At 39.4% G+C, this 18,972-nt stretch overlaps 2 protein-coding genes across 5 annotated transcripts in view; both read right to left on the bottom strand.

Annotated features, from left to right (window-relative positions):
• The window catches only part of Erlin1 (ER lipid raft associated 1), a 35,310-nt gene extending 22,118 nt beyond the window's left edge, over positions 1–13,192 (bottom strand). Inside the window, 7 exon segments of one of the 2 annotated variants that reach the window (NM_001106353.1) lie at positions 49–122; positions 2,531–2,656; positions 5,506–5,567; positions 6,713–6,759; positions 11,006–11,087; positions 12,699–12,822; positions 13,104–13,192. In NM_001106353.1, the coding sequence (NP_001099823.1) occupies positions 49–122; positions 2,531–2,656; positions 5,506–5,567; positions 6,713–6,759; positions 11,006–11,087; positions 12,699–12,811 (504 nt within the window). In that variant the 5' untranslated portion in view covers positions 12,812–12,822; positions 13,104–13,192. 2 annotated transcript variants of the gene reach the window in all.
• A 3,068-nt stretch (positions 13,193–16,260) lies between these two features.
• Chuk (component of inhibitor of nuclear factor kappa B kinase complex) overlaps positions 16,261–18,972 on the bottom strand; it is a 35,564-nt gene continuing 32,852 nt past the window's right edge. For 2 of the 3 annotated variants that reach the window (XM_087564057.1, XM_087564050.1), the window contains exon 21: positions 16,261–17,510. Coding sequence is in view for 2 of the 3 variants with exons in the window: in XM_087564050.1 (XP_087420176.1) it covers positions 17,481–17,510 (30 nt within the window). In the remaining variant the exon portion in view is untranslated. 3 annotated transcript variants of the gene reach the window in all.

Raw genomic sequence — 18,972 nt, forward strand, 5'->3', positions numbered from 1 at the left:
ACAACAGCATTCAACCGGAAGCTCTGGAAGCTTCCTTAGGAAGCTTACCTGGATAGTGAGACCTGGGGCCATGGTGTTTAAGTCTTTTTGCAGGGCCTGCTTCAGGTTTTCATCTATTTGATCTGTTTTTGAAGCCAAGAACAACAAAGCTCAAGATATTTGGTTATTTTTAATTAACATCAAAACAAAAGCAGTCAGGAGAGACCTTGAATCCAGTCTTACTCTTTCGCAGATCTCGAGCAGCGTGTTGAATAAAGTATGCACCATGTATAAATGAGGTGGATACAAAGCCCTTTTTGAGAAATTACCTACTAATAAGAAAGAGGACAAACAGCTATTCTAAGTTTACCCTTGAAATGTTTACTTAGTAAGTTCAATTTAACTTTGAATCGATGTTTGTTGAATAACTTACTTACACTTTTACTAGATTAGTAATTATTGACTAAAGCAGGTTTTGGATAAATGAAGGTGAGTCTTTAGTTTCGTAATGCCTTATTCCTTTCACAGCTCGGATGGGTCTAAACTTACAATGGTCCTGCCTTAGCTTTCTAGGTGCTAGGAGTACAGATGACCACCACATCTAGCCAATGTATATTCACTTTCATAATTTTTCTTTATGCAAATATGTTGGCTACCACCTTACTATCACTTTGAACTTAAAAGAGGCAAGTGGATCTCTGAGTTTGAGGCCAGCCTGGTCCACAGAGAGAATTCTGGGTTAGCCAAGCCTATAGAGAGAAACCCTGTCTCAAAAAAACAAAAATACAAACAAATGAGGCAAGTCTTTGAAGAACAGATCAATTAGACCATAAGAACCAATCATTTTACTTGATCTCCCAATGGATGAATTTTTAATCATCTCAAGGGAGTTTCACCATTATCAAAAAAGCAACTAGTGATGTGACAAGGTGGACATTGCAGTAATTGTCAGTTATCAAAAGCAAGCAACTGGTTTAATTACATTTTATTATTTAGATTGTGTATTATTGGCTCTCCTTCCACTGTGTGGCATCCGGGGACTGACTGAGGTCATCAGGTTGGATGGCAAGCACCTTTACTCCTGAGCAAACTGTTACATTGATTCACCATTTGTCTACCTCGCTCTGAGAAATAAACTAAAATTCCACGAAGAAATGAACACCAAAGGCAATAAACGTGATTCCTTGGTCAGAACTTACATAATCTCAACTGAAAACTTTTACAGAAGAAAGGTAACATAGCAGGCCTGGGACTATGGTCCTTTGTACTTGGAAGTTTGAACTGGAGAGGACTCTCATACTATGACAGAGCTGGTAAAAGTGCCACATTGTGCCTGTTTATCCAAAGGAGTCTGTGCTGAACACTCTTTCTGTAGGAAGCCTAGGAGTTTGTTATGGATTGGCAGAGGGCATCTATATGATCAACCCCCAGTGACATTTTGGGGTGTCAGTGGCTATGAGCTTGCTCAGCAGTCAGAATCTCACATGTGCTCACATGCTGTTGCTAAGGGAATTGGGCACACCTGCAACTCCACAAAGAGTGAGCCTTAGAAGCCACGTGCGGTTTCTTTTTAAATTCACACTACACCTTTTACTTCTGCTGGTTTTTATCCTTATCTTTTGTGTGGAATAATCTTAGCTGTGAATACAACTATATGCCAGGTCCCGGCTGTCCTAACAAATCCTGAATCCCAATTGCATGGATGTGGATCTAGAGGAACACCTCTGTCTTGGTTTCTATTTCTGTGATAAAACGCCATGACCAAAAGCAACTTGAGGAGGAAAGGGTTATTTCATCTCACAAACTATGGTCCATCATGAAGGATATCAAGGCAGGGAAGTTCATGGAAGCAGTAATGGAAACAGAACAGGGAACATTGCTGAGGGCTTGTTCACCTTGCTTTTTTTTTTTTCCCCCCCCGGAGCTGGGGACCGAACCCAGGGCCTTGCTAGGCAAGCACTCTACCGCTGAGCTAAATCTCCAACCCCTCACCTTGCTTTTATTTAGCTTCCAGGACCACAGTTAGCTATGCCCTCCTACAGCAATCATCAAGCAAGAAAAGACTCCATAGGTTTACCCACAGGCCAATCTGGTAGAGCCATTTTAATTATTGAGGGTCCTTTCCCAAATGACTGTAGCTTATGTCAAACCATACTCCCAAATATATCTTTAATAAGCTAGCACAGTAAAAATAGAATATAGGATGTGAATAGTGATTATCTAATTCCTACCGAATTGTATAAGAAAGCATCACTAAGTGGGGCAAGGTGGTACATGTATTTAGTCCCAGCACTTGGGAAGTAGAAGCAGGCTGGTCCCTGTAAGTTTGAAGTCAGTCTGGGCTATGTAATACGATAGTAGAGAGAGGGGGCTAGAGGGAGATATTACAAGATAAAAACAAAGGTCTTTAAAGATACTTGATCTATTAAAAACTCAGATGAAATGATCAAATGGCCCAAGACTTACTAAAATTACAGCATCAATACTTAAGTTAATAAGATTTCTAAATGGAAACTGTCTATTTATATAGTTAAAACAAATTAACACTTACCAAACAATTCTATATAAACTTCTTGAAGTGTGTGGGCGCTGCAAAACTGGTTCAGCTCATGGTGGATTTTATTGAAGATTAAAGTCTTGTCATAGTCTGCAGTATAGTTCCTCACAATGTCAAATACTGAAGGAGAATAAAATTCATGTTTATTTGGTACATTATCCCTGAAGAAAAGTACCTACAACAGTGAAAACACAAAGCACGACTCACAGACCTTACAATCTTGGGTTTGATTTAACATATTTTCTTGCATGACAACATTAACAGAAGACCCCAAATTCCAAACTAAGGAAAGGACAGTGGCCAACACCAAGGAAGAGATGGCAGTCAGTCAGATGCATGCTCAGGTAGCAGTGTGCAGATGGACTGAGAAGCAGGAATGCATAGCAATTGCTAAGCAAACCTCCAGTCAGAGATCAAGACCAAACTGAAGAACAGCAGGGGTAAAGGGAGCTGCTACAGAGACAGACACGCAACAGAAAGTGTGTAAAAATATAAATGTGCATATTTAATTTTAAAACGTGGTTTTTACTTGAACAGACCTTATGGAGATCAGTATGGAGATTTCTAACTATCATAGAAGTCAGCTATGGCACTCCTTAGCTATATTCCTGAAGTCTTCATCAACATCCATGCTTATTGCTGTACAATTCACAACAGTTGGAAATGGTCTAGTCTAGGTGTCCATCAGCAGATACACGGATTTTTTTTTTAAGAGTAGTAGATACACACAATAGAATTTTATGTAGCTATAAATTAAAATGAAATCACGACATTTTCATGATGGATGAACTGGAAACATTGTATTAAAAGAAATAAGCCAGATTCAGAAAAAAAAAAAACACTGCAATTTTTCTCTCATACTTAGAACCTAGATTAATATTGTGCATATGTGTGTGTATATACCATACAACTAGAAAGAAGGTCATGAGCGAAGGAGAGCTAAGGAGGGAGGAAAGGAAAGAGTAATGAAATATACATGACATGAAAGAAGGGGGTTATCCAGGAGGGAACCAGCTGGAGGAGACGGCACACAGGAGGACAGCCATGGGGGTGGGAGTTAATGAAAATAAAGTATAATGACATGCATGAAAATGACATCATAAAATCCATTACTTTATAAGCTAACTTAAAAATTCTTAAGCAGTTTTTAAAGGCTTATATTTTAAAAGGCTCTGGGAGAGCAGGGGAGGAGCTAACATTTACTAGGGTGGACTTCGCATTAGGCAATTTATATACGTTGGTGTTTAATTACCCCTCCTAATTTTCCATCTTAGGAAACTAAGAACCAGAAACTTCCAGAAATATCCCTAAAGGTAACATACCAGACTGTGTCAGAACCTGTGTTCTTACTATAACATTTGCTCCACTGGCCTTCTACATAGAATTTTAAATGCAACTGGACTAGGTCATAGTCGATAGAACGTTTGCTGATAAATAACTGCTAAATATAAGGCCTCATCATTTTCCAAAGAGCCACCGATCTAAAAGTCTCCTGTCCATCTAGGGACAGCCATCAGCTTTTCTCTTTTTCAGTTCTAAGTCCTATCTTTCCAGTGATTTGTGATCAGAGAACACAGTCAGTCAGCCACCTGCTTCTCTCTGTGGGGCATTGGTTCCAAGATCCTCTGGAGATACTGAAAGTCTACAAATGTCTAAGTCTCTTCTATTAAACTGAGTAGGATCTGCATATAAACTGCACATACTCCTGTATACTTTGCCATGTCAAGGTGATTTACAGTATCTAGCATAACTACCATGTGAATAGTCACTGGACTGCCAGTTTGGGGAATAATGACAGGGGAGAGTCCACATATGTTTAGTGCAGATTCAGCTTTTCCCCTCAATGTTTGATATGTGCTTAGTTGGACCTGTAGATGCACAGGCCAGAGATACAGAGGGCTGACTGCAGATGAGAAACCACAAGGAAAATAACTGTCAAAAATATCATTCAAAACCACTCAACAATAATATACCTGCAACTCTGTGCTCCGAAATCTCTCTACGATTTGTGCCTGTGTATGAGATACGATCTCTAACCCGACCCTATGTTCAATATATGTTTTCCTCTTTCTACCATGTCTTCTCAGTACAATGAAAACACTTTAAAGGCAGAGGCTACCATCTTCACTTTTTCCATGCTCTTGCAAAACACAAGACATTGCTTTACTTGGTATATCAATTTGTTAACAAGGACGAAAACCAGCCATCTTCAAAAATTTGCAATTAAGTTCTTTTGTGTTCATGTGCTACACACACACACACACACACACACACACACACACACACACACACACACACACACCCCAATCAATCTCAGGTGTCATCCTAGGTCTCTCACTAATTAGGGTAAGGTGGCTGGCCTCTGCCACAGCACTGGAACTGCAGGTGCACACCACTATACTAAGCTCCTGGGTGTTTAGGATTGAACTCCGGTCCTCAAGCTTGCACAACAAATGTTTTACAGTCTGAGCCATCTCCCTCCATAGCCCAAACTGTTTTTAAATAGCATGTATCCACTTTGTCTCTGAGGTGTTCATCTTTTACTAAGAAAATGCTTCCTTATACTACAAACTTTCAGACTGCTTTACAAGTTATGGCAAATCACAACTAGAAAATGACAAATGGGTGTGACCCAAGAAAACTCATCAATTATAGATCTGTAAGATACAAAGAAATTCTTCCCAACAAACTGGATACAATGACATTTTCTTTTTCTAGAAACATTTGCTTTCAGAAACAGTAAATTCAGGGAGGAATAGCTCACTAATTCCTGAAAACTAATTCTGTCCAGAACTGGTAACCTGTTTATACCTCTATTTCCTCCAAATGAAAATACTTTCATGATCATTCTTCTAGAGTCATCAGTAACCACTGAGGGAGTAAAAACTTTACAAAGTACCTTCCTTTCCTTTCTCAGTTTTAAACACCCTGGTTACAGTTATAGGAACACAGCAGAGAGTTAGCATTACCTGCATAAGGAGCCAACATATTAACCACTTCTATTCGGTCAATATAGATCATGACTCCACCACTAAAAACAAACAAACAAAATCGGAAAGTGTGAGCCAGAGACACAATAAAAATAATAAAGCACAACAAAGAAGTTATGGATAGACCTAGGGAGAACTTGATAACCTAACTTAAAACCTAGGGAGAACCTGACATAGTAGCTTAAAACATAAGAGAGCTTGGTCCCCTATAAAATGCATCTGTCCCTTGGTAGGTGTCAAAGGTACCTTTGTAGGTTTTGTAAAAACAATACTTTAAGTCATTTAAATTAGGTAATTAAAAAACTGCCTCGCACTTCACATTCCTCATTTGATACAATTTAATACAGTAAGAATATTTTAGTGATATAACAGCCTTGTTTCCTTTCTTGTCCTCAAACTTTTTAGGACAACAATTCTTAGAGGCCTTTAGACTAAAAGTGTAATAAGGAAATTCATTAGAAACATAAATTCTATTAAAGACCTACTTACTGACTCAGAAACTCTCAGATGTCATTTAACATTATAATAAGAAGTAAAATGATTTTATTTTGAGTAATCTTTTATTTAACATCAACTCAGAGCCAAGTTCTGGGCCATATACACAAACTCTAATCCTTGCAGTAATTCTAACACAGGTCTTATTCCCTGGCTTAAGGTAATTAAGCTTAGAGAAGCTAATCAGGGTATCAGACGAGGGCAAATGCTATGTGGAGCCTATACTTCCTGCTTCATTTTCCTGTCAATTAAAATAGCAACACAGGTGTTGATACAATACACACAATTAATAATACAATTAGTCTGCTAGCTCTGAAGCTCCATTTCAATAACACCCTCAGATAGAATGCTCTCACTTGCAGCTTCATGAAAATAACTCACAGCACTGAAATTTCTGTTGCTGTCACGTCTATAAAGTAGTGTCTTAATCAGGCATGGCGATATATACTTATAATTTCAGGGTTTTGGAAGCAGAGGCAGTGGGTTACTTCAAGTTTGACGCTGGCCTAGGCGACATATTAAGTCTTAGGCCAGCCAGAACCACATAAGAGCCACATAGTAAGAGTCTGTCTGATTCAAAAACAAAACAGGACAAAATGCAAACAAAGGTTTCTCAAGTGACTACAGCTCTAAGAACTTCCTCAGAACTATAGAAAGTAAAGGGTGATGGGTCACAAAGGAGGAAGCTTACCTTGTTCCACAAGGCACATTTTTAACTTCATCCGTTTGCAGTGTTGTCTGGGAAAGAAAAATAGCTCATCAAAATTTATCTTTAAACACAAAACAAAACAATAACAAAAAACCCCCGCTGATCTGGCTAGGTATAGTGTTGAATGACTTTAATCCTAGCACCCTGGGACAGGTGAATTTCTGTGAATTCAAGGTCAGTCTGGTCTACACAGTGAGCTCCAAAACTACATAGAGAGACCTTGTCTCAATAGCAAACAAAACAAATGAACAAACAAAGAAAGCAAGAACTGCTGATCCAGAGAACAATCTCTGCAGAGCTGCTGCCAGTAAGTACAGGAGAGCCCGCCATGACTTTAGCCTCCAAAGATCAGCTATTAAGTTAGCCATTTCTCTATGTGTCTAGAAAGACTTGAGTACTACATGTCTTATAACAAAGACTGCACTCAGTAAGCACTACGAAGTAGTCAATGCCCAGTCTACTTGTAGACTAGAAAGTTTTTCCTGAACATCTTATTTGTTTAGAGCTGACCCAAGATCACAAACTACACACCTCACTTTCAGGAGACACTATGACCAAGGTCTATGCTCTGAACTTTGATTCCTGGCTGTTACTGTTTACAATGATGATAAATGATTATTCTTCCACACAAGTACTTTATGAACCAAAGCTATCATTGAACAGGACAGCAGAGCCAGCCACTGTTTTGTTTCAGGACCTAGTGCTCTCTCACAGGTTTTGTTCAGTTTGCCTTTAATGTGAGTGCCAACGCCACCATTGCTTCCTTCTAGTGAACCAATAATCTGGTTCTTAGTGCTTTGCTATATCTCACCTTTCTTTGTAACCTAAGGTTTCAAATAGGTTAGAAGTATATTCTGAGACACATTACACCTTGATAAGCACACAAAATATGGCCCTTGTTTTCTAAACATCACAATCTAGCAGAGGAAATAAAATTCTTACAAAGAAACATATCAGTAGGTTCAAAAATAATAGTATAAATTGAGCTCTTAAGTATTAAGCTACAAGGAAAGAAATACTAGTCTTAAAAGCTCTCTTAGACAGTTCATCAATTAAAAGTACTCGCTCTTTCGAGGGCCTGGGTTTGGTGTCTAGCACACATAAGGTAGCTTACAACTGCCCATAACTCCCACTCCAGAGCATTCAACTCCTCCTCTGGCCTCTGCAGACACTATAGCATGTGGTACACATATAGACAAGTAGGCACACATGAAGACAAAAATTAAAAACTAAAAAATTTAGATCTCTGAAATTAAGTATTAATAGGCAGATCTAGAAGAGCATAAGAACTTAAGAGGGACATCTGAAGTTTAATTAATGTCCTATTCAAATACACACAGTGAAGACAAAAGTATACACACAAAGCAGACTGGCTTGCCTAGATCAGAAGGCACCATTCAGATGAGTGGTAAATTCTGGGAAAGAACACAGTGTTATTAGGCTGAAGGCCTTGAATATTTGCCGAGCAGTTTAAGCGCTCTTTAATCCATGTCATATACAATCATAAAATGAATCTTTCAAAACTATTGTCAGAACTGGGAGTGGTCACGCAAAGCTATAATCCCAGCTGTGTGAGAGGCTGAAGTGGGAGTAGTACAAGCTCCACACTGACTTGGGAAGCAAGTCAGAGAGAAAATACAAAAGATGTAGGTCAGTGGTGGAGACTTGCCTAGAATGCTCTCAGCTCTGAGTTTAAGCCCAAAGTCTGATCTCTTAGCACTGGAAAGGAAAAAGTTTTCCTGAATTCCTCTGATGTAATACAGCTATTATTCAGCTTAGCTTGTGAGGGGCAAGAAAACCAGCTAGAAGCTAAAGAAGTAACTTGTCTAAGGTAACAAAAACTGGAAGACACCAATCTTGGACACATAACGAAGGAAGGAGGTGATCACTGGTTGAACACATAATCCCAGCACAGAAAGAATAAAATGTAATTCTTTGGTTGAGATTAGCATGATGGTAATATTAGATATAATTCTGGATAAAGTAAGGGGAGAAGGCTGATAAATGAGTTCAGTGTATTTTACTTCTTTTAAAGCATTAAAACTAAGGCAATTTTCACTATTCTGTGTCAACTTTCAAATCAAGAACAACTAGGAATTAAACATATGTTCTGCTATATGCCTAATTCTTTTCCAGATATGAGGGAAATATGTTGACACACTTGTGTACTCAGCCTTGGCTCTAGTCTGTACTAGAGAACAAATGCTAGGGCAGCCTTGGCTACACAGTGACCCTGTCTCAAAAGACACAAGAGAAACAGTGAGACTACATTTACTTTGTAGAGTGTATAAAAACTGAAGGTTTTGGGGTTGGGGATTTCGCTCAGTGGTAGAGCGCTTACCTAGGAAGCGCAAGGTCCTGGGTTCGGTCCCCAGCCCGGGGGGGGGGGGGGGGGAGAAAAAAAAAACTGAAGGTTTTATCTAATTTCTCTAAGCAATGCTTTCTCTGTACTTATATACAGCATTTCACATTAATGAATATTAGTCCCTTCAAGTATTATTTTAAACCATTTGTTTAAGTAGAACTGCATCTTCTAATGTTCCCCAAATTCCAAAACATAAATTCATGGCTCTGTTCTTAAGAAAAGTTTCTTAGAAGGGTTTTGTTAATGTAATTTTTTTACATAAAAAGGATATTTCTATTTTGTTACACTGCTTCTAACATTTAATTTTTAATTAATTAATAATCTAAGCAGAAAACTATGATAGTTTGTTGGAATCTTTTTATTAATTTCACTTATTTCTGATGACCACACAGTATATTTGCAATACACACAGTTAAAATGTATCTACTATTCTTGCCTCTATCTACTTTATGCTACTGCTGCACCATGCTGCTTACTTCAGGCAGGAAGACAGATCTGCCTGGCTTTGAACAAGTTCTAAGAAAGAGCCCAATCTCTCATTCTGATGATGCCACTGTTAACATTGGGACTATCAACAACTGTTGGTGAGCTAAGGCCAAAAGAGAGAGAAACTGTGATGAGCCTAAAAGAGGCCAGCAAGACATAGGCAGCACAGGAGGGAAGAAGACATCATCAACCAAGACATAAAGGAATGCACAGTACTAGTCACTGGATACATTTGTCACACTAACCCATTTAGAAAAAGTAATACAAAATAATTGTTCTATGGGAAGCAGTTTCATAACCTAAAACATTCCCCTTTTTTCTTTTGTTTAAAACTATATCAATTCATTCTATTACAGTGCTATTTACTTTGTTAATTGCATTGCTATACATAAGATATGGTTAAAAAAAGAACCTTCAAAAGTCTCAGTAAAATATAGGAAGCCAATGTGGAAATCATTCTGACTAGAAAAAGAACATCATGTTCACCATGCTTCACTTTAATATGCACAATCCTTCCCCAAGCCATTAAAACGGAACCGCAAAGAAACCCAGGAGAACTCACTATTCACAGTTACTCTCACTTTGCAGACTAAGTTGAAGAATAAAATGTTAATATTAATAATACTGACTTCTGGGGTTGGGGATTTAGCTCAGTGGTAGAGCGCTTGCCTAGGAAGTGCAAGGCCCTGGGTTCGGTCCCCAGCTCCAAAAAAAAGAACCAAAAAAAAAAATAATAATAATAATAATACTGACTTCTCCTGTTTCCTGAAAAATCTGCAGCAGATTTTAAATAAACTGAATTTAAAGATTTATGATCCCACTGAGTTTACAAAATTAGTTAGAGCCCAATCCTATTTTGCAAACTTGTTACATTAAAGTATATCTATTAAGTATGGCCTATGGCTAAGATACCTTTTGCAAGAACCAGATTCTTATTTCAAACATTCTGAAACACTGTCAAAGTACCACATTCATTCAGATTCCTCATAAATTTGTGTTCAATGTACCAAGCAAAAATTTGAGGCTGAAAAGCTGCGTATAAAAATTAATTCCTCCATTTTAACAGTAGGCTGGGAACCTGTCTCTATAGAAACCAAAATAGTTCTAAACCAAGTAATCACTGATTTGTATTCCTAATTGTTCTTCAATTCTTATTTTGTTTTGGCTACAGTGACAGAAAACCTGCTAATACCATTAAACAGATGGCAGAAGTCAGTCTTGACAAGTGACTTAGCCTACACTTTCCTTTCAAGGCAAGGTGGTTTGAAATCATTACTTGTGCTATGACAGTTGTACTATGAACTTTCACTCCACATTTGAGTAAATACCAACATTTGCTTAAGCAATAAGGAAATTCATCTCCACCCATAAGCGTGGTAACTCCTGTCACACCTGTCTATCTGGAATCCCTAGGAATCACTCACCTGCACAGATCTGAATGTTGTAATGAAAGGTAACATGATATGATAGCCTGGTCCACTGGGGCTAGTTAGTAAAGCTCCTCCCCTGCAAAAAGATGTTTCAGTTGATAAAACTGTTAAGATCTCTTTTCAATTTAAAATGCTATAATAAACATTCCATATTCCTCATGTTACTAACCTACTACCCTCACAACAGTTATTCAACAACGGCTACTTAAAACATCCATCACCGTTAAAAATGTGAAAATTCGTCCATGTCCACTGCCAATGTTGCACCCTGTTTCATAAGCTTCACCAACCACACCTCTGGGTCTCTAGCACTGCTCTTGGGTTCAAATGATCCTCTCCGGTCTTTAGCTTTCCGATAAATACTTACGGAAAAAATTCTAATGACTCTCAATTAAGGTGCCTTAATTGCACATAACAAGAGACAAGTCAAAACAATATATTATTCACTAAGTTTATATAAGGAAAAAACAAACTTTCGAGGAAGAAGAAACTTTCTGAGGCTAATGGTTCTTTCAATACATGAGAGTAAAGTCCTGGGAACATAGTTTCTGTATAAAAGAAACAAAACCTAGCGTGGAAAGATAGACAGCAGAAGGGGTGAGATTACAGCCGAGAGATGGGTCTGTTTATCAAACTCTGAAATATGTGAACTATGAAAATATCCCCTGCCAATTAGAGGCAAATACAACAGAAAGTCCTATTTTACACAACAAATAGTAAATTCACAAAACGCTGATCCCTTTTCTGAATATACGAAAAGGTTTGAAAGTCATAATTAAAAAGATGAACCATTTCATGTCCATTAGCTATCTTTTTGGAATGGTATCTTGATATGTTCTCTTTGTGGTTTTTCTGTCAGAAAGACAAAGACAGACTGGATGGAAATGTGGTCCAGGCTGGCATTTCTTATGCTAGAACTCCATCTGTTAAGACATACCACCGAAATTGTCTATTTTCTAGGATTCTGGACAGATCTAAAAGTAGAAATACCAGTTTCGGGGACATAATGGAAATACTAAAAAATCTGCTTCAGAATTAACCACCATCCCAAATTCTCTGTAAACTCTGCAAACTGGCTTCTCTTATCAGTCTATATCACAAGGAGCTGGTGGTAATTTATACTGAAGAATAACTATGCCAAAACAAATGGACAGCAACTGAGTCCACACTCTTCCTCACCATGACTTGGAAAAAACAAGTGAGAAAGGTGGCCTGCAAATGTGGTTTTGTCTCTTGAACTTTAGGAATAGGATACTGTTGTGGTCATTAAGACTTTGGGAGACATAACCACCAGACAATGGGAGGTTTCTAATGAAGAAGAAAAACCGTAGAGTTGGGAGAACTGTCATAAATAAGGCCAGAGATCCCGAAAAACATCCACGGTGGCAAACTAAACACCTGTACAGTTGTGCGGACTACAAGGAGTCATCTGGGTTGCAGTGACTACTTCCGTACCCACCAAGGTGTCTTCACTTCTGCACAGCATGAACTTGTCACTAAACTGCCTGATACCAGAAAGGTGCCCCGCCAAAGATTAGCTCCCAGCAGCTGGGATGAAACCACTTCCCAGGGCTGGAAGCGCTCCCCTGACGCCGCGGAAAAGAGCAACTTCCTAGACTCCACTGTGACCATTGGACCCTTTCCCTGTGCTCTAGAACCATCGCTGGCTGCACAGGGCGGCGCTCACCTGTAGTACACGGCCAGGTGTCCTTCCTCGATCTTGTGGATGGAGGCGTAAAGGAGGATCGCCACCAACCCCACCACTGCAGCCACCAGAAGCCGGGCTTGAGTCATATTCATCCTTGTTCCTCCTGAGCACCGGGAGAAGAGGAACCTCAGTCCCTTGACTGACAGGCCAGCCCCCACCCAGTGAAGAGCCCGCGTACGGTCGCGGGCTGAGGCGGGAAGCCCCGCGCTCCGGCCCCTGGCTTTCTCTCAGCTAGCGCTCCCCTCACCAACCCCTAGTGCCGGCGCCCCCGGCTCGGCGTACGTCGTGACACCCCTTCCCTGGCTCCCCAAGTAGAAGGTCCCGACTGAGAACCGCCTTGGTCTCAGGCACCCGGAGAACCGCGACCCCTGAGCCTCGCCTCACCGGTCAGTGACGCATCGCCCCCGCCCGCACGTGCAGCCGCCACCCGGCCCCGCCAACTGCTGCCAACAGCCGGCCCCGCCCACCTGTCCGACACTGCGGCTGCGCGGGGACGCACGCGACGCAGCCCTCGCCCGCTAGACGGTGCGCGGGCGGGACAAAATTGGCTCGGGCGCGCGCACAGCATAGGGATTGGGAGTGCTAGTGCACAGGTCCAACCCCTCAGTGTAGGAATTGTTCCTTCTTGCTTTTGTGGTTCGGACCTAGTCAGACTGGCAAGCGCGATCTACAGGTACACTAAGGAAACGACCAGATCAGTCTCAAGGAATGAAGGGTTTGATTCCGAAGAGGAAGCTATTCGACCAGTATTAATCATTCAGACTTGGGTTGAATATTTATTTTGTGCCAGAACACTAAACCAGAGGGCTTTCTGAAAGCCACCCAGAAACAGGATCAGAATGATAAACATATGTTGAATGTGGGGATCGGGATTGTCGTCAGGAGGCCAAAACAGTGAACAGTGAATGCTTGATTTTCTATGGTTGAAAGAAGTTGTATGGCAGGGTAGGCTAGAACCAGATTTACAAAGTCTGGGACCCGTTTTTCTGCTGATGGAAGAAATGAATGGCAAGAAAGCAACTTCATTTATGGATGTTATGCCTGCATATATGTCACTACATGTGTGTCTGGTGCCCTCAGCAGTCACAAGAGGGCATTGAATCCCCCTGGAACTGGAGTTAGACTGTTGCGAACTGCCACATTGGTGCTGGGAATTGAACCAGGATCCTCTGGAAGAGTAGCCAGTGCTCTTAACCTTTTCTCACTGTATTTTAACATTCCACACTACGTGAACCTGGTGAGATGGCTCAGTGGGTAGAGGAGTTTGTGGCAATCCTGAGGACTTCATTTCAGCCTAGATCTCACACAGCACATAAGGGCACATCACACACCAACACACACAATAATTATCATAAAAGGTTTAGGGGATAAACACGAAACAGGTTCATGTATTACAAAACAAAAACGATAAAGGAAAGGGTAAAGGCTAGAGATGTATGAACAAAGGAAATAAGGACAGAGACAAGACAGGGTTAACAAGGTTGGAAGGATTACCAAACTCCGGTGTAGGAAAATACCAGAAAGTAGTGCTTTAAGGGGTGTTGTATCTGTAACTGGGTGAGAGTGAAGAGAGACAGGAAGCTGGGAAACAGATAAACAACAGCAGGCACAAGGTCATGATGCTAGTAACAAAGGAAATGACAGGCAAGAAAATCAATTCAGGGCTTTGTAAGAGCAAATCTAGCCACACCCCTTCAATACATGCACTAACCTGTATCATGCATTTGATTTTTATTACTTAGGAATATATGGAACCTTGTCTGTTGCAGACTAATATTACAATTTAGCTATTTTCACCTCCTCCGGTCCCCTTCCCCTGCCAAAAAAAAAAAAAAAAAAAAAAAGCGGATCATGGTAGCACATGCCTGTAACCCCAGCTGGGAAGTGGAGGAAAGGAGGAGTGGGAGTTTCAAGCCAGCCTGTCCCAGAAACAAAGCAAAACAGAGCTACAAATAGGGATCAGCAGTAGAGCTCTCGCCCAGTAGCATGATGAGCTCAATAGGAGAGTTGGGGGCACAAACTTGTTTTGAATCTAATACCTGTGCTTTCTGGGTTTATTCTTAGTTCCTCCTAATGTCCTAATGTTGCCTATAGAATAAAGTGTGTATACAGTGGATAACTTTGATTTTAATTCTGAAAGTTGCTACTGAACAAAAATAAGAGTGGGCTACTAATTCTTCAGAAGCAAGTTTGGGGTGATCTTATTTGTTCTGCCTCTTATCACCTGTCTAAATCATGTAGATTAGAGGGTTTGGACATCACTCCAACTCATGCCCCACCAAAACAGACCTCCAAATATAATTGTGATAGTTAAAAAACGCATGATTTCTGGGGGGTACGGGGGACTGAACAATACTTACATGCTAAGACTCTTAATGAATTGCCAGTATTAACTTTCAAGTCAGCCAGGTGAGGTGGCACACTCCTGGGAGGCAGAGGAAGGAGTATCACTAAAGTTTGAAGCTAGCCTGGTCTACATAGGGCGTTCCAGGCTGTCCTGTGAGGTCCTGTTTTAAAATAACAGAAATAAAACCAAGAGTTCTTCTGACCTTTGCATATAGGTTAATATCTTCTGAGCAAGCAGTATCCAATCATGTTATTTACTATTAAGAGCCTCTAGACTCTAGAGCTAATGAATGGAGAGTTTGCCTATCATTTAGCTGACAGGGATGGAATTACCATCTGTAAAAAACCTTGATACCTGATAATTTAAAAGAAGATAGCCATGTACATAGATGTACAAGATAGCCACGTATGCTACATACCTGTAGCTAAGACTGGAGATTAAAGAAAGATGGCAAGCTTGGAATAGACTAGGTTAATAGTGAGACCTTGTCTAAAAACCAAAACCAAAAGATAAGAAACAACTCTAAGCTATCAGATTTGGATACTAGGAGAATGACAGCATAATAAAATGGGATGGGAGGACTATATATCACTTTAAATGACGGGATCTTAATGTTTTTAGACACACAGAGTAGTACTAGTACCTCCTAGGTAAAAACATTACAGTAAGGAAGTTACTTAATATTTCTCAGTAAGTATTTAATTCCAGAAGAAAGTACAAGGTTGGGGAAGTCAGCAAAGCATATGATTTGCAGGCAGGAGGATCTGAGTTTGGCTCCTTAGAATTCATGTAAAATGTCAGGCGTGGTGGTAGGTACCTGGAGTGGCAAAGGTGGGCAGGTAAAGACAAGAAGATCCTGTGGCTCACAGTCCACCCAACCTACCTTAATTGATAAGTTCCAGGCCACTGACAGACTCTGATAGTAGGGCAATTCCTGAAGACTATACCCAGAGTTGTCCTCTGGCTTCCACACATGTGTGGACACACAAATAACAAAGTATAAAGACTCTATCTTGTAGCGCAAGGCCCTGGGTTCGGTCCCCAGCTCCGAAAAAAAGAACCAAAAAAAAAAAAAAAAAGACTCTATCTTGCAATTTCTGCTCCTAACTTATCACATGACCCTTTACATTTTTCAAACTATATTAGCCTATAGTACTACACATTGCAGTTTGGTAATGAGTAGAGATTCAAAAATAATTTTAAAATCATTTAATATGCAAAGTGAAAAACTAGAATATAAAAGCATTTCACATTTTTTAAAAACAAAATAACACCTTTTAAATTATTTAACATAAGGCAGAGATCCACAATCTTTTATCTGAAACCCTAAGTCTAGATGTTTCAGAATGAGAAATTTTCAGATTTTAGAAAGGTAATTCAGTGCATACACCATACTATATCAACCCTCAAAAGAGTTTGTGGCAGCACACCCCAATAATCATACACATTAATATTTATGCAACAAAATAAATGAATATTCACACTAATGGGATAAGCAGATTCAGTGTCAGATTAGAATACATCCAGAGGCAAATGACTTTTGTTATCAAGCTTATGAAAACCTTGTTATCAGAACTTCTTGGATTTTGAGACTATAATTACAGATAAAGGAATGCAGACCTTTGAAACTTGTATGACAAGACATAAAAGATTGTTTAAACAAGTGACCCATTTTTACAAATGTAAAACATACAACCTTCAAATACATTATAAATTAACAGGCATCCTCTCTGTGATATTATTAAATGTACACCTTAAATACATATACATATAGCACAGGACACAATTCATTATGGTCAGCTGATATCAAAGGCACATATGTCCACTCCCTTATATAAGAAGAGGACTCTATTAAATGTGGGGTTAAAGATGGGATTCATCTACCTCCATGGGACACCAAGAAGAGCACTTGCTGAGAGCAACACAAGGAGGCGGGGCTTCATCTTCAGGAAGCACAATTTTACTTGTGAGCAGTGTCTTCCACAGAAACTCCATAGACAAATTTTACTTAAAATGAACACTGGATGAATTTTTCATCTCTATATTAATACTATGTTGGGCCTTATGCGTAAAATTTAGACCTTTAAAAGATTATCTTTTTCATCAGCTAAACTAGTAATATTTTTTCAATTTTATAAGATTTTAAGCAGGTCACTAATAATCTCCTTAATTAGTTGAGGTGTTAGAAAGAAAAATTAATTTCACTGATTTGTTATAAAATCCTATCTGTTCAGAGATCACAATTATTTAAAAACAAAACACCAAGCTCGGGTGTGTGTAAAGTCATTTGTAGTTTCTGATCACAGCTGTCTCCTCCATGGACTGATGAGTGAAGAATGGCTTCCGCAGGAAAGATGACCACAGTAAGTGCTGGAACAGCTTCAAAGACTCGAGAACAGTGCACGAATGATGTGTCATTCTGCTAACCAACTCCAATCAAGACTCTAAAAGCAGGCATGCAATGTCACAATTAACAGTCATCCGAATGTAGAGTTCACTTTTTAAAATTGCTTTTTAAATATTTGGGCATTTATAATCAAAATTCAAAGAGTTAAAAACTACAGAAGTGGGGCTGGGGATTTAGCTCAGTGCTTACCTAGGAAGCGCAAGGCCCTGGGTTCGGTCCCCAGCTCCAAAAAAAAGAACCAAAAAAAAAAAAAAAAAAAAAACAAAAAAAACACAAAAACTACAGAAGTAAACTTAGTTCACTTTATCTTCTGAGAATCTCAAAATATTTCAAAGTTATCATAAAAGTCTGAGTAAAACACTCTTAACTGAAAAGGCAAAGAGTTGGTATCGAAACTAAATGCAGTGAATTTGCTAAGATTTAGAGTAGCTTCTCCCAGTTTTAACAAATCAATATTTCAAAGCAACTAAATCTTGATATAACCACTTTTATTATTAGCTTAATCAATCTTATATGCATCAAATACAGCAATTATAGAGTAAAACTATCATCTTATTGAAAAAAATGTATTGCTGAAGCAAAAAGGTACAGGCATTCACACTGTGAAGAAAGCTTAATCTGAAAAAAATGTTAATAGGTGCATCTGAGTTAAGAACACATAGATGTTCTCTAAGCATCATGAATAAAATTGTTCTGTGAGCGCAGATTTATTTCTAAGCAGAATGAAGAAGGGGATATGGCCTGACAGTGTAACATCTGCGAATTCACGAATTCACGGTGTGCTTGGAGAGAAGTGCATCTTTTGGGTAACAATATTGGGGAATATTCTCTTTAGTTTGTTATACATCTTTGTGAAAAATATTTTCTCTTCAAAGTTAGACATAAACAAAACTAACTACTGTTCTAAAAAAAAAGAAAAGAAAGCTTAATCTGACTGTAGATGCTACTGTGATGCTCACTGATGACATGATGGTATATGCAGGACAGTTAGCTTTGTAGAGTCGACATAACCTAGAATCCCTGGGAGGAGACTCCCAAGGACAGCTGGGAACAGTCTGATTTCAATAACTGATGTGCTAACACCCAGCCTAAAGGTGGGCAGCAGCATGCCGAAGGCTGAGCCCTATATTATGTAAGCATAAGCACAGGGAGCTGAGTACTGTCAGGAATGCAGATGTCTAGTTCTCTATGCTCCTGACTGGAGCTGTTACGTCTATTTCAAGTTCCTGCCTTGACTTCCCCATAATGGTGGCCTGTAGCCTATAATTATAAGCAGAATAAACCCTTCTCCCCCAAGTTACTTTTTGTAAGGTTACCTGCATAATAAAAAGATAGCAATTAGAGGTTCAAAATATTTCTCAATAGTTTCTTCCTCTGAGTTATAATCGTGTGTGTGTGTGTGTGTTTATTCCAATATATGTATTACACACACAGGATATATATAGCCCAAAAGTCAGACATGGCCAACATGGAAAATAAACCTTTTGTACTCCATGTAT

Source organism: Rattus norvegicus, chromosome 1 (assembly GCF_021556685.1).
Source record: "Rattus norvegicus strain SHRSP/BbbUtx chromosome 1, alternate assembly SHRSP_T2T, whole genome shotgun sequence".
Lineage (NCBI taxonomy): Eukaryota > Metazoa > Chordata > Mammalia > Rodentia > Muridae > Rattus > Rattus norvegicus.